The sequence below is a fragment of the Podarcis vaucheri genome, assembly GCF_965113315.1.
Source record: "Podarcis vaucheri genome assembly, chromosome: 2".
Taxonomy (NCBI): Eukaryota; Metazoa; Chordata; class Lepidosauria; order Squamata; family Lacertidae; genus Podarcis; species Podarcis vaucheri.
Window position 1 is genome coordinate 113,013,058 of NC_138760.1, and position 14,188 is coordinate 113,027,245.

The following is a 14,188-nucleotide window of genomic DNA, read 5'->3' on the forward strand; positions in this document are numbered from 1 at the left end:
ATAGAGAGAAAAGCCTTACCTTGTTCACAGGTATCTCAGTCCTTGCTAGCAATGCCTTTGAGGGTCTGTCCTTCAGTAATGGGTGGTGGTCTTCAGGTAACAAAGATCAGAACTTTGCCCCCATGTAACCACAACTAGCTAATCCAGATTTCCAAGCTAACAGCATTTTCTCCTTCCTTTCCTTAACCTGTGCACAATCTCTGGTCTTGCATTTTGCACTCGGCTTTGGCCAACTGATCTTAACCTCTGTTATGTTTCTTAAATGATACAGGATTATAACAGGCAAGTTTACAATATTGAAGACAGTTGGCTGCTGCCAACAACTCCACTTTTGGTGGGAGTGTGGCATAGGGTAAACAAACCCCAAATCTGGCAGATTATTTGAAAGTGACCCCCCCCCCCGATTTAGTTCCACATCAGTTTCAACTATGAGTGATTGAGGCCAACTCTTTTTTTGCACACCTAGTTCAACATGGGATTTTTTTTAAAGTATCCACATTATAAATGCTGATTTGTATATGCAATGGAGTTATTAGTATCACAATGTTTATTTATTGTACCGTAATCTTAATACTAGATGGTTAACCATACAGCCTACCTCAAAAAACCCACATCAACAGGAAACTGGAAGATAATGAGAGGCAAATACAAAATCAAGTCACATCAACGCTGTATTCTTACTTGGGGTTGAAGAAATACAGTATATAACATGATGGGGGAACTTAAAAAAATTATTGTGTTGATTTTTGTAAATGCATCCAGTCTTACATACTGTACTATTGGCGCTACCTACCTCAGAGCTTGGGGATCAGCAAATATATAGTAATAAAAGGCCCCGTTTCTCTCATCCTTAGGGACTGGGTGGGTATAAAACAGACATCCTTAGCAGTAGGTGAAAATCTTGAAACGGCCACTTCCCAGCCTCTTAAAATAAGGCAGAGTGCAAGCATAGCTGTCAACGTTTCCCTTTTTTAAAGGGAAATTCCCTTATTCCGAATAGGATTCCTCACAAGAAAAGGGAAAAGTTGACAGCTAGGAGTGCAAGAGCCTGGCGCAAATCAAAAATTCATTCCAGATTTAAGTGTTCTGGAATTTTATTAGATAAGGGAAGGAACAGAAATGTGTTCCACCAAGAGACAGCTGCTTTGTCAAATTCAATGCTTTTGCAAATATGGTCAAAATACAACTGAGAATATCAGCCACAACACTACCCATATGGTGCTCCTGGTGATCTCCTAGGGCTTCATATTAAGCTACAGGAGGTTAGCGAAACCTGCAACAATTTGCTGTTTCCCAGCTGTGGATAACCTTATCACCTATACAGTGGTACCTTGGTTTACGAACTTAATCCGTTCCAGAAGTCCATTCTTAAACCAAAGCGTTCTTAAACCAAGGCGTGCTCACTTCCCATAGCAGTGGGGGACTCAATATACAAATGGAGCACACTCAACAGGAAGCAAAACATGTTCTGCTTCCAAGGCAAAGTTCACAAACCAAAGCACCTACTTCCGGGTTTGCAGCGTTCTTAATCCAAGTTGTTCATAAACTAAACCAAGGCACCACTGTAATGTAGAAAAGTTAGGAATAAGCTTGCAATACACTGCTGGAAAAGTTAGGAATAAGCTTGCAATACACTGTAGCGGAGATGATCCGTAGTAGGTCTATAAAATGGCCATCAAGACACGGTATAAAATTTTCACAACTTGTTAAGGTCATGCCTATGGCGAAGCATTTCTTCTGAGCATTTCCCTCTGCCTGGGCTCTGCGTTCACATTTTGAATGCCACTTCTGCAATTATCTACAGCAGCCTTCGCCAACCTGATGGCTTGGACTCCAATTCCTATCAGCCTTCACAGGCTAGGGCTGATGGGAGTTGTAGTCCAAAATATCTTCAAGGGTATCAGGTCGGCAAAGGCATAAACCAGGGATAGGGAACCTGGTTGGGTCTTGCTAGACTCACTCCCAACTCCTACCAGCCCTGAGCGCTGGCCGGGTTACTCAAGGCTGGGGTCTACCATCGTCCCTCCTCTAAAAGCCTTCTTGGTCTCTTGGATGGGCACAGAGGTGTGGTATTTTTAATCTTTGTTGGAAGCCGCCCAGAGTGGATGGGGAAGCCCAGCCAGATGGGCGGGGTACAAATAATAAATTATTATTATTATCCACATCTCTACTGGTCAACTCCCTTGCTGGCATGCAATTATTCCTTGTCTATGGTAGGCTAGGGACGCGGGTGGGGCTGTGGGTTAAACCACAGAGCCTAGGACTTGCCGATCAGAAGGTTGGTGATTTGAGTCCCCGCAACGGGGTGAGCTCCCGTTGCTCGGTCCCTGCTCCTGCACACCTAGCAGTTTGAAAGCACGCCAAAAAAGTGCAAATAGATAAATAGGTACCGCTCCGGTGGGAAGGTAAACAGCGTTTCTGTGCGCTGCTCTGGTTCGCCAGAAGTGGCTTAGTCATGCTGGCCACATGACCCGGAAGCTGTACGCCAGCTCCGTTGGCCAATAAAGCGAGATGAGCGCCGCAACCCCAGAGTCGGCCACGACTGGACCTAATGGTCAGGGGTCCCTTTACCTTTACCTTTAATGGTAGGCTACCGTTCCATGTGCATAAATGCAAGACTGACCAATGGCTGAAACCAAAGACATTTGACTGACCAGATATTTCATGATTTGTTCACTGGCTGCTATCAAACGACGTTGACTAAAGTACTGGAAGTCGCTCGCGAGCACCTGACTCCCCCACCAACTATAACAGATGAAAGGTTAGCAAAAAAATAAAAATATCTGGGCAAGGGAGGGGAAAAAAAAAAGATTACAGCAACAATACAGAGAAGCAAAGGGGTCAGATTACTAGGGAAGATAGTAAATATTTTGTTATCATATTCGAACAACAATGTTAAAATGTCATAATAGTTCTTTTTTTCTACTTGGATTGTAAATTCCTTGGAAATGAATGTTTTTAAAAATGCACCTCAAAAGAAAAACAAGCGGCCGTGATCCTTCCCCGCATGGTGGCAGAGAGGAATCGCCGCAGGGTCTCGCAAAGGCATTTTATCGCTTTGCTCCCCACTCAATGCGTACACCTGCACAGCCATACCTCCGACAAATGAGAGAGAGGAGGAGGGCGATGTAAAACTTCTCAAATCCCCACCCTCAAATCTGCTCAGCTAATGAATGTGCGCTCCAGTGCTCGTTTTCTGCGACTGAGGCTGCAGCCGTTTGCACCCTTCCCTGGAAGTAAGCCCCACTGAACAAAGTAGGGGTTATTTCTTAGGAATCGTGCGTAGGTTTGCACAACATGTTAAAGGTTGGAGGGGCAAAGGCAAGGAGGCCTTTTGGTTGTCATGACAACCTGGACAGCCACTTGCACATGTGCCAGGGATGCTCACAATGAGAAGGTACAGGAAGAACAAAAATGGCAATCATCTTCCATGTCCTATGGGAATCCCTTTACGAGCAGGCAGTCGGCCCTGCCAGGGAGGGCCACAGCCTATAAATTAAGTTAAATAACGTTTATTAAAGCTCCACACTATCCAACTAAAAAATACTTTTTACTACACTGATAGCGATTTAATTTTTTTAAAAAAACACCCACACAAGTTCGGGGTAACCTGCTAGAAGATAGCAAACAGCGGGGTCTTCTATCTGTGCTTAGAAGGAAAGAATCTGTGGCCAGGCCTACATGGCAGGTTGCAGCCAACTAAGTTCTACTCAAGAGTAGACCTGTTGGAATTAATAGACCTAAATTAGTCATGTCCAGTCCTTTCAGTCAGCCTGGTCTGAGCGCGACCTACATTAAATATGCCCCCTTTAGAGCTGTTTTTCTCCACTTTAGGGCCCAGATGTTGTTGGACTACAACTCCCATCATCCCTAGCTAGCACGACCAGTGGGCAGGGATGATGGGAGTTGTAGTCCAACAACATCTAGGGACCCAAGGCTGAGAAGGGCTCCCCTATAGCTCAGTGCTGTATATGTCTACACAGAAGCAAGCCCTCTTGAATTCAGCAAGTTTTACTCCCAGAAGCAAGAAAGTACAGGATTGCAAACGGAAACTGTTTTAAGAAGCACGGTTTCCCCACCGAGGAACAGAAGAAGATGGGTGGCCGTTTCCTATGTATCTCTTGGGAACAAGGAAAAACAAAATCCTAACACACGAAATAAATTATCTTTGAAGAGAGGACGTCACAACAAACAACAAGGGAGAGTTACAATTTTGCTCGTTTCCGAAATTCCTCTGAAATGCATGTATTAACAGTGTTCCTTCCACAGTTGCATTTTTTATTTTACAGGCGAAGCACCCCCTTTTTTTAACTAACCCCCCTCCACTCCCCCAAATAAAAGCAACAAGGGATTCCTAATCAAGAATTCCCAGCACCCTTACTGATCTACATCTCCTTGGATTCCATTGGGGGGGGGCAGGAACGACAAACCAAGCAGCTTCCCCCCAAAAATGGCTTTTTAATTTGAGACATGGCTGGCGGTACCAAACCGTGGGGAACGTCTTGCCCTGGCTTTTGCCACTGCACAGTTGCTCTGATACGCACAACGGGAGAGACAGATCCTCGACTCCGTCCCTCAGTCAACGCAAGGCTCGTTCAAGCCTCCTCTTTAAAACTGCACAATTAAAAGCGGAAGGAAGATTCCCCCTGGCGCTTGTTACTATTCCGTCGCAGGAAAGGAAGGGTCCATCGGAAACAGCCCCTTTGCCACTCAGCTCCCCCATGCCTCGCGAATCAAGACGGGTCCTCCATCTTGATCTCAACTATCTGGGTTTCTGGAAGCACATCGCATGGCTGACTAGAATTTGCAAGGCCGGCGAGAGCCGCAGGGTCACCGCTCTGCTTAAGGGACGCGTCCGCCCCCTTCTCTCCTGGGCCCCAGAGACCATCAGGAGCCGGCGACCAGGTAGCGGCCACGGGAGACGTGTCGGCTTCGGCCAGGGAAGCCCCAAGGCTCCCATCCTTGACGTGGACTCTCTGGTGGGACACGAGCCGCGAGCTCCGAGCGAAGCATTTCCCGCAGTCGGGGCAGGTGTAGGGCTTCTCTCCCGTGTGGATCCTCTGGTGGGTGACGAGATCGGCGTTGATGCGGAAGCTCTTGCCGCAGATGTGGCACTCGTAAGGCTTCTCGCCGGTGTGGATCCTCTGGTGTTTGATGAGGTCGGAGCTGTAGCTGAAGCTCTTGCCACAGATGCCACAGGGGTAGGGTCTCTCCCCAGTGTGGACCCTCTGGTGGCAGATGAGGTGGGAGCTGCGCTTGAAGCCCTTCCCGCAGTCGGGGCAGGCGTAGGGCTTCTCGCCCGTGTGGTTCCTCTGGTGGGTCACGAGGTCGTAGTTGACCCGGAAGCTCTTGCCGCAGATGGAGCACTCGTAGGGCTTCTCGCCCGTGTGCACCCTCTGGTGGCGGATGAGGTGCGAGCAGTCGCGGAAGCGCTTCCCGCAGATCCCGCAGGGGTAGGGCCTCTCCCCAGTGTGGACCCGCTGGTGGGAGATCAGGTGGGAGCTGCGGGTGAAGCTCTTGCCGCAGTCGGAGCAGATGTAGGGCTTCTCTCCGGTGTGGCTCCTCTGGTGGTTGACCAGGTCGTAATTGGAGCGGAAGCTCTTCTCGCAGATGATGCACTCGTACGGCTTCTCGCCCGTGTGCACCCGGCGGTGGGACATGAGCTGCGAGCTCTGGGAGAAGCCCTTCCCACACTCCAGGCAGATGTAGGGCTTCTCTCCGGTGTGGACCTTCTGGTGGGACACCAGGTCGGAGCTGAAGAGGAAGTTCCGCCCACACTCCAGGCAGGTGAAGGGCTTCTCGTCCGTGTGCGTCTGCATATGGTCAGCCAGTTCTGCCTGCTGGCTGCAGCCTTTGCCACACACGGGGCACACATGCGGCTTCTCCTCTTTGTGGACCTGCTGGTGTTCAGAAAGGCAGGAGCTCCCGCTGAAACACTCCCCACAAACAGGGCAGATATACTGCGTCTGCGACGGGCAGGCGCCGCCAGCGTCGTTCCCCAGGGTGTCTCCGTTGATGGGAAAGGAGTCGTTCTCCAGTTCTGGGGCAGAGCTCCTGGGGTCTGTCTCCGAACTGCTCTCGCTGAGTTCCTCTCCCTCCAGCTCCAGGTCTGGGGAGGCCAGCCTGGGGCAGCTTTCCGACAGCGCCCCATGCAGTTCTGCCGGCTTCTGGCCTCCCTGCTGAGAAGTCCCTTCCTCCTCCTCGTTCACCATCCTTTCACCTGCTGGAAAAGAAAGAGGGGAAAAAGAACCCGCAAGGCATTCAGTATTATTCATTGGCATTTGTGTTCAGGTGGGCTCTGGTCTACCAAAGCTTGTGCGGCAAAACCATTTGTAGGTTTCAATTCTAGGCGTGCCCCACGGCAAACAGGGAGGCCTGCTTGTGAGGAAGCGTGTGTAGGATTGCATGGCTTGTCTTGAACAGGGTGAGGAACCGACGGCCTTCCAGATATTGCTGTTCCCATCATCCCTGGACATGTCCACAGAGGTTGATGGGAGCTGGAGTCCAGCAACATCTAGAGGGCTACAGCCTCACCCTGCCTGACCTTGGGAGATCTTTGTGGTTTGTTCATCATCAAGTTTGAAGTCCGCACTGTAAGGAACCAGTGCGGCGTAATGGTTAGAGTGTTGGACTAGGACCTGGGAGAGCAGGGTTCAAATCCCCCACTCAGCCACGAAGCTGACTGGGTGACCATCTCTTAGCCTAACCTACCTCAAAGGGTTGTTGTGAGAATGAAATGGGGGAGAACCATGCACACTCCCTTCAGATCCTTGAAGGTAAAGGTGGTATATTAAAGTAAGAAATAAATAAAATAAACAAACCCAATTCCAGAAACACAGATCAACTATGTAAATTGCACAAGTGGATTTTTTTTTAATTTGCACAGTTGTATTGTTTGGAATATTTGATCTGTGATTCTGGAAATTTTGATTTATCAACATCAACATTCTTAGCCCAGAAAATTTACGTTGTCGGACGGTTTTTGTCCTGCCCTATTTGCAGAATTCAGAAGATTTTTGGCAAGGAAGAAGAGCAGACATATGCTGGTGAGAGGAAAAGCAGAAATCACAGAGGGGCCATCTTAACTGTGGTTAGAAAGACCAAGAGCTGATGAAAGGATTAAGTATTCCCTTCCCCTGGCTGCAAATTCCTCCCCACCCCTTAACTGCAGTTAAGTATTATACAAACAGTGGTGCTACCCTCGACTAAGGATAACCAGAGCTCATCCTTAACAAAGGTTGCAAACTCTGGTTTAATGCGTGGTCTTCAATCCTTGTTAAGTAGAAATTGCTGAAATTTATCCTTTATTACTGTTGAAGCAGGAGAGGAGACACAGAGGGGAAAGAGGACATGATCCTATAACCCATCCACCCCAACTCTTAACAATGGTTGAAAGGACCCCTTCAGAACATCTTGTGATACAGAACTAAAGCAGGCAACTCTTGAACTCCCTACCTCCCTCCCCCAAATACTTGAAAATTATTAAACCACTTTTTTGCTGCCGTTGTACAAGCAGGAGGACATACAGAACTGATATTAGGATCTGCACCCCAAAACAAAGGAGATGTTCTCTCCATATGCTGACATATGTGAGGGTTTTGTTTTTAAACAGGCAGACCTGTTTTGGCCAGTTGTTATTTAAATGCCTTCTTCAGTGGTCAAAGTGAAACACATCGACTACAGGAAATCTCTGCTTGTTGTCTCACTTCTTTAGTTAACAGGCAACACCATTAGCAGAGATCTCTGCAGACTGTTTTTCACTTTGACTTTGGCCCCTGAAGCAGGCCTTTGAATAACAATTGGCCACAACACCTTGGGTCCTTCCTTTGGGACGCTCAGTGGTTTGTGGTCCAAGGACAGGACTGTAGCACCCTTCACATATATTTAAAACCTACTATTTCCCCCCCCCCCCGCCAAAGTAGGGGTTCCATGGCTTGGCTTTTGAAAAACAGGGGGACCACAGTAGCTAATTGGGAACCTTTGCTGAATATTGCAATCATGTAGGGCTCTGCCAGCCTATTCAATACAGTGGTACCCCAGGTTAAGTACTTAATTCGTTCCGGAGGTCCGTACTTAACCTGAAACTCTTCTTAACCTGAAGCACCACTTTAGCTAATGGGGCCTCCTGCTGCCACTGCACTGCCGGAGCACGATTTCTGTTCTCATCCTGAAGCAAAGTTCTTAACCCAAGGTACTATTTCTGGGTTCGCTGAGTCTGTAATCTGAAGCGTATGTAACCTGAAGCGTATGTAACCCGAGGTACCACTGTAAGCCAGCCTTGTCCAAACCTGCCTTGTTCTTTGTCACCAAAAAACAGTGCCTTCTCAACTGTTATCCTGTAGACCACCTGAATCCTTCTTACGGACCAGTTTTGAGGACTTCTGAGCCACAGGAATACATAAAAGGCCACTTTGAAAATATTTTAAGCATCCTTTTTTTGTACTGACAAGAGGAGGTACACATCCTGGATGTCGCGCACTCACTGGGAGTGCTACACCGATTGTTTCTTTCAAGCTGCATGACCGCTGCATGCTCAAACTCCTCTGTCCATTCATGAGAACTAGAAACTTCATTAAAAGGGCGATGAAGCAATTTGCTTCAAGGTCCTTTCCCGTATCACAGAGCCATGCCCATCAAACACAGAAAGCTCCAGTTTGGGTGTAGTCGTCCTGAAGGGCCTAATTTTGTCATTCTCGGCCTCCTATCTGCAACCTGGGGATTATAAAACACACCCATTTTACGGGATTGTTGTTGAGTATTAATGCGGAAAACCTCGCGCAGTTGTCACGAGGGTTATGGAGCTTCGGGGGCGGCGATCCTCCGACTTGGAACAGAAACAGCTAGAAGCTGTTCCTGGGATCCTTTGTTGGCAACACCTTTTAAAAACCCCCACAATCCATTCTAGCAATCATTTGCAAGCGGGAAAACAATAGGAGACCAGGTGGAGGCAAAACAACGAGGCGACTAAGCCCAGGCCGACCCAGACTCGAGCAAAGCCGGCGCGGCAGGGGATTGCGAAACGCAAACCACCCCCGCTCCCTTCCCGGGGGATCAGCCGAGGGAAGGATTTAGCCCCGGAGATCTGGCGATAAGCAGCGCTTTAAGTGCTCGATGGCGGCGCCACAGGCCCTCCCCGCAGCGCAGCGCCCGAGATCCCTCGGTTACTCACCAGCAACGGGCGAGAGCAGCTGGGATTTGCAGGGCAGATCCGATCCGACACGCGAAAGCGCCCCGCGCGCAAAGACGCGCGCCGGAGCAGCAGCCGCCGCGCAAAAACTGAAGCTGGCTGTGTGTGTCTGCCAGAAGCAAAAAGGAGCCGCACCATCGGCCGCCTCTCTCCGCCCTCGCTGGCTGCTCAGGGGTTACTGCGGCGAGATCCCTGCGATCCGGCCCCAGGCAGCCAATCCCGGCGTCGGACGCGAGTTGAGTCAGGCGCAGGAAGCGCAACCTCAGCGAGGCTCCTCGGAGCAGCAGGGCGGCCCTTTGCAAAGGCCGCCAGGAATAATCCGGAGACCTCTGCTGGCCTCGCCGAGCAAAAGCGTCCGCTGCAACCCCAGAGCCACTTCTTTTACCTGCAAAGGAGGAAGGAAGCTCCGCAGAACTCTGCACTTTTTAGGGCACTTTTTCCTCCAAGGATCTGGAGGTGGTGCGCATGGTTCTTCCCCCTGTCCTCGTTTAATCCCCCACAGGTAGGTTAGGTTGAGAGGCGGCGATTGGCCCAAAGTCACCCAGTGAGCTTCGCGGCTGAGTGCGGATTTGAACCAAGGCAAAATGCGATTATTCTTTTCTTTCCATCTGGTGCTGAAGCCCTTCAAAGCAACCCATTACAATGTATTGCAGCCTAACAGGATGGCCCCTCTGGGAGGGAGTTGTAAGGGACCCAGAGGATCGTCCAGTCCGGGCACACCCCAAACTCTGCCCTCCAGATGTTTTGGGACTACAACTCCCATCATCCCTGACCACTGGTCCTGTTAGTTAGGGATGATGGGAGCTGTAGTCCCAAAACATCTGGAGGGGTGAGTTTGGGGGTGCCTTGTCTAGTCCAACTCCCAAATTATGATTTTATTAATTTTCCAAAATATTACAAACCAAACCAAATTAATTTAATTTATAATTTCTTAAAATCAGGTTTCCCACTCCTGACATCTAGTCCAACTATATCCACAGGGGTAAATCAAACCTGCAACCCTGGCGTTATCAGCACGATGTTCTAACCAACTGAGCTATACAAGAGCACTCTCAACAAGTTAATTCCACTTAAATGAAGTGATGTCCCACACAGGCTGCCTTGGTGGATATAAGGAATGAAAGCGATGTGAGGCACACAGACCAACAGTGTGCATGAAGCAGCCTTTTACTGTACCCCCCCATGCCAGAATATCATGCCTTAACCTCCAAATTACCTGCTTAGTTCGTTCCAAGTTTCTCAAACATAGGCACTTGCATCTTACCTGATCATCGCTGTCCCCCCTTGCAGAAGCTATCAAGCAATAATGGGCTTAAGCCCCTCTCTTATTACCTCACTTCCTGAGAAGGAAGGTTGGGTCATCCTCACTTGTTACATAAACAAAAGGCTCAGCAGCCACTCTGGCTATCTAGAAGCAGATTTGTAGACTCCCTGAAAAAGCCTAGGCCTAGATAAGGATCTGTGGCCCTCCAGATGTTGGGACTCCAGCTCGCATCATTGCAGATCAGTGGATGTGCTGGCTGGGGCTGCTGGGAGCCCAGCAACATCTGCAGTTGTCCAGGCATTGATAACCTCAAGATTAGAGTACTGCAACACCCTCTCTGTAGGGCTACCCTTGAGGTTGGCCCAGCTATTACAGAAGGTGGCAAGGTCGCTTCGGGGGGGGGGGGAATTACAGCCAGCCACTTGGCTTGCGGAGTTTGACCTGGCTGCTAATTTATTAAATTTATATACTGCCCCTTCATCCGAATCTCAGCATAAAAATATAAAACAAAAACACAAAATGCATAATAGAAGAACAAAACAAAATGAGCCCATAACCCCCCTTTCCCAGAAACACATTTAAAAGCTAATCTGCTACCAGTTCAAGGTGTATCAAACATATAAGGCCCTATGCAGCTCAGGGCCAGATACTTGAGAGACCACCACCTCCCTTATACACCCAGTATGTAAGCCAGAGAGCTTTTTCTGCAAGTTCAGAAGTATCAGAAACTTGCTCCACAGTAGAAGAGTTTGGATTTGATATCCCGCTTTATCACTACCCGAAGGAGTCTCAAAGCGGCCAACATTCTCCTTTCCCTTCTTCCCTCACAGCAAACACTCTGTGAGGTGAGTGGGGCTGAGAGACTTCAAAGAAGTGTGACTGGGCCAAGGTCACCCAGCAGCTGCATGTGGAGGAGCTCTTAACCACTACACCACACTGGCTCCTAACGCAGAGCAAAGCTTTATGTCTGGCTACCCCTGTCTTGTGGAACTGCATTCTTGCAAACACGACAGGAGCTCACTCTCTGCACTTTCCAGAAACAATTGAAGGCATTTTTCTTCTGACAAAGACTTCCTAGCTAGATGAATGTCTCTGTTATGTGTGTCTACTTTGTGCTGTTTTTAAATGTATCTGCCGTTAGTTTTTCTTAATGCACCTGTTGTTAACTGTTTCAAATGCTGTTACTGTTTTCAAATGTATCTGCTATTATTTTCTATGTTGTCTTCATCCATTTTTACTGCTTTTTGTTTATCGCCTTCAAGATGTGTGTTGAAAGCGATTAATGCATTTTCATTGAGGGAGAAAGGTTTCCCATCCCTGCTCAATACGATCAACAACACCACGGCAATGTTGTTACTTTATGAAGGCAAATTGAAAAAACAAACTACAATGCTAAAAGTGTATTTATAACATTTTACATTTAATTATTGAAAGCTCCCATAGATTAGCCATCAAGGAGAAAATTTTAGCATCCTCGGGGATGTGCTTTTAAAAAAATTAACTTTGGGGGAAGGTTTTTGAAAACAAGACCCAATACCGGGGGGGGGGGGCATTGAAAAAGGCTCTCTACCCCCCACCTGCAGTCGTACAGTCCAAAATCACATCATCTTAAGTTTTTCACTCTGCTGTATGTGTAGTTAGAGCAGGTCAGCTGTTTCGGCAGCAAACTACAGTTCTATATATGCTTAAATTGGGAATGAAGTATCAGTGAATTTGTGTTGTAAGGCCTGATCTGCCCCACAAATGTGGGGCATGTGTTTTCCGAGTCTTTTCTTTGCCCCCCTATAGAAAAATTTCTGTTCACAACTGTGCATGTATATCAAATACAATTATTGGGCCAGCCTGACGGTATCAAAAGTTGGGGTTGATGGGGATTGTGGCACAGCAACAACTCCAGGGCCAAAGATTTCCCATCCCTGTGCTCTAAATTTCCCTATTTTGCATACAAACATTTTCCAGTTCAAATTTTCCAGAAAACTCATAGCTTTAGCTACACATGCAGAAGAGGTGGTAGAATACTGAAGCCCACCACTTCAGATTGCAGCCGGGATTATACAGGGTTAAAATAAAAATAAATGCTCCCCCCTATCTGCGTAACACACTCCCCGAAATTAAAACACATAGCACATCAGGGATGGAAGTTCTAGCCAAGCCTCTCACCTGCTGTGCTAGATTTCTACTTGAAGGGAACTTTTTATGCAGAACATTAAAAACACCACCACCCAAACAAACTCATGGTCTCCCGATCTGCAGCCTGAAGTGGTCCAGGTCACTTGACCAACTCATTGTGCTGCTGCTAAGACCTCCTAGCAACAGGAGCCCTGATGCAAATACTGGAAGACTTAACAGTACAATCCAAGGCCTGTTCACTTGTAGTATTCAGCAGGGCTTAATCCCAGGTAAGTGTGCATAGGATTGCAGCGTAAGAGTGAGTGAAATAGGAAACAGTATTGGGAGGCAGTGGGCAAAATAGGCATTAAATAGGAAACAAAACCTCAACCTGGTGGAACAATGCTCAAAATTGTAGGAGAGAAAAAATGGTAGTTTTAAAAAGCAACTTTAACCAAAAATGGGTAAAAATTGTAGGGGAGAGAAACAACAGTGAACTTACTGTGGTTGTCTGCTATAGACAGACTGAAGACTCGGATGATGCCTTCCTAGAGCAGATTACCAAACATTCAAAAAGGACAGAAATAGTAATCGTGGGGAACTTCAACTTCCCCGATATCTGTTGGGACTCAAACTCTGCCTCCATTGCGTCACTGCAATTCCTCCATTGCGTGACATTGCGACAATGTCATTCCCCAGAAGGTGGAAGAAGCAGCAAGGGGACTTGGACTTGGCCCTCACCAATAGGGAGGAACTGATGGATGAAGCGGAAGAGCTCGGAAAATTGGGAGGAAGTGATCATGTTCTCTTGGGTTTCAGGATACAAAGGCAAGGGAAAACTGAGTGTAGTCAGACCCACACTCTGGACTTTAAGAAGGCCAATTTCGAAAAACTGAAGAAGATACTGGGTGTGATCCCATGGTCAGAAATACTCAGTGAGAAGGGAGTCCAAGAAGGGTGGGAGTTTCTAAAAGGAGAAATATTGAAGGTCCAAATGCAGACAATACCAACAAGAAAAAAAAGTGGGAGGCATCTAAGGAAACTGATGTGGCTGCGTAAGGAACTTACAGATGAGCTGAAAGTTAAGAATGGCATGTATAAGAGACGAAAGAAAGGGGAAATCACACAGGAGAAGTATATATGAGTAGCCAACAGTTGCAGGGGGAAAGTCAGGTTGGCTAGAGCTCAGAGTGAGCTGAGGCTTGCAAGAGAACTTAAAAATAATAATAAAAGGTTTCTTTGGCTATGTCCAAAGGGGAAAAACAAGCAAGCGGTAGGTCCTCTGCGTGGGGAAGAGAGAGAAATGCTATTGGGTGACAGAGAAAAGGCGGAACTACTCAACACCTACTTTGCCTCTGTTTTCATCCAAAAGGAAAGTGATGCCCAACCTGGTGATAATGGAATAAATGATGTAAGGAGGGAGCTGCAGCCCAAGATAGGAAAAGAGGTAGTAAGGGAACACCTAGCTACTTTAATTGAATTCAAATTTCCAGGGCCAGATGAGCTGCATCCAAGGGTACTAAAGAAGTTTGTGGATGTAATTTCAGAGCCTTTGTCTATTATCTTTGAGAATTCTTGGAGAACAGGTGAGGTCCCTACAGACTTGAGGCAGGCAAATGTCTCCATCT

At 47.7% G+C, this 14,188-nt stretch overlaps 1 protein-coding gene and 1 long non-coding RNA gene across 2 annotated transcripts in view; both read right to left on the bottom strand.

Moving 5' to 3' along the window:
- Positions 1 to 14,188, bottom strand: part of LOC309525534 — a 116,909-nt gene that overhangs the window by 23,611 nt on the left and 79,110 nt on the right. The window lies entirely within an intron of this gene.
- LOC309524932 (uncharacterized protein) lies at positions 403 to 9,597 on the bottom strand. The gene is made up of 2 exons (XM_082210177.1): positions 9,573 to 9,597; positions 403 to 6,223 (listed from the first exon to the last, which is right to left on the bottom strand). Exon 2 carries the CDS (start codon positions 6,210 to 6,212, stop codon positions 4,734 to 4,736), a length of 1,479 nt encoding a protein of 492 aa, XP_082066303.1. The 5' UTR covers positions 6,213 to 6,223; positions 9,573 to 9,597; the 3' UTR covers positions 403 to 4,733.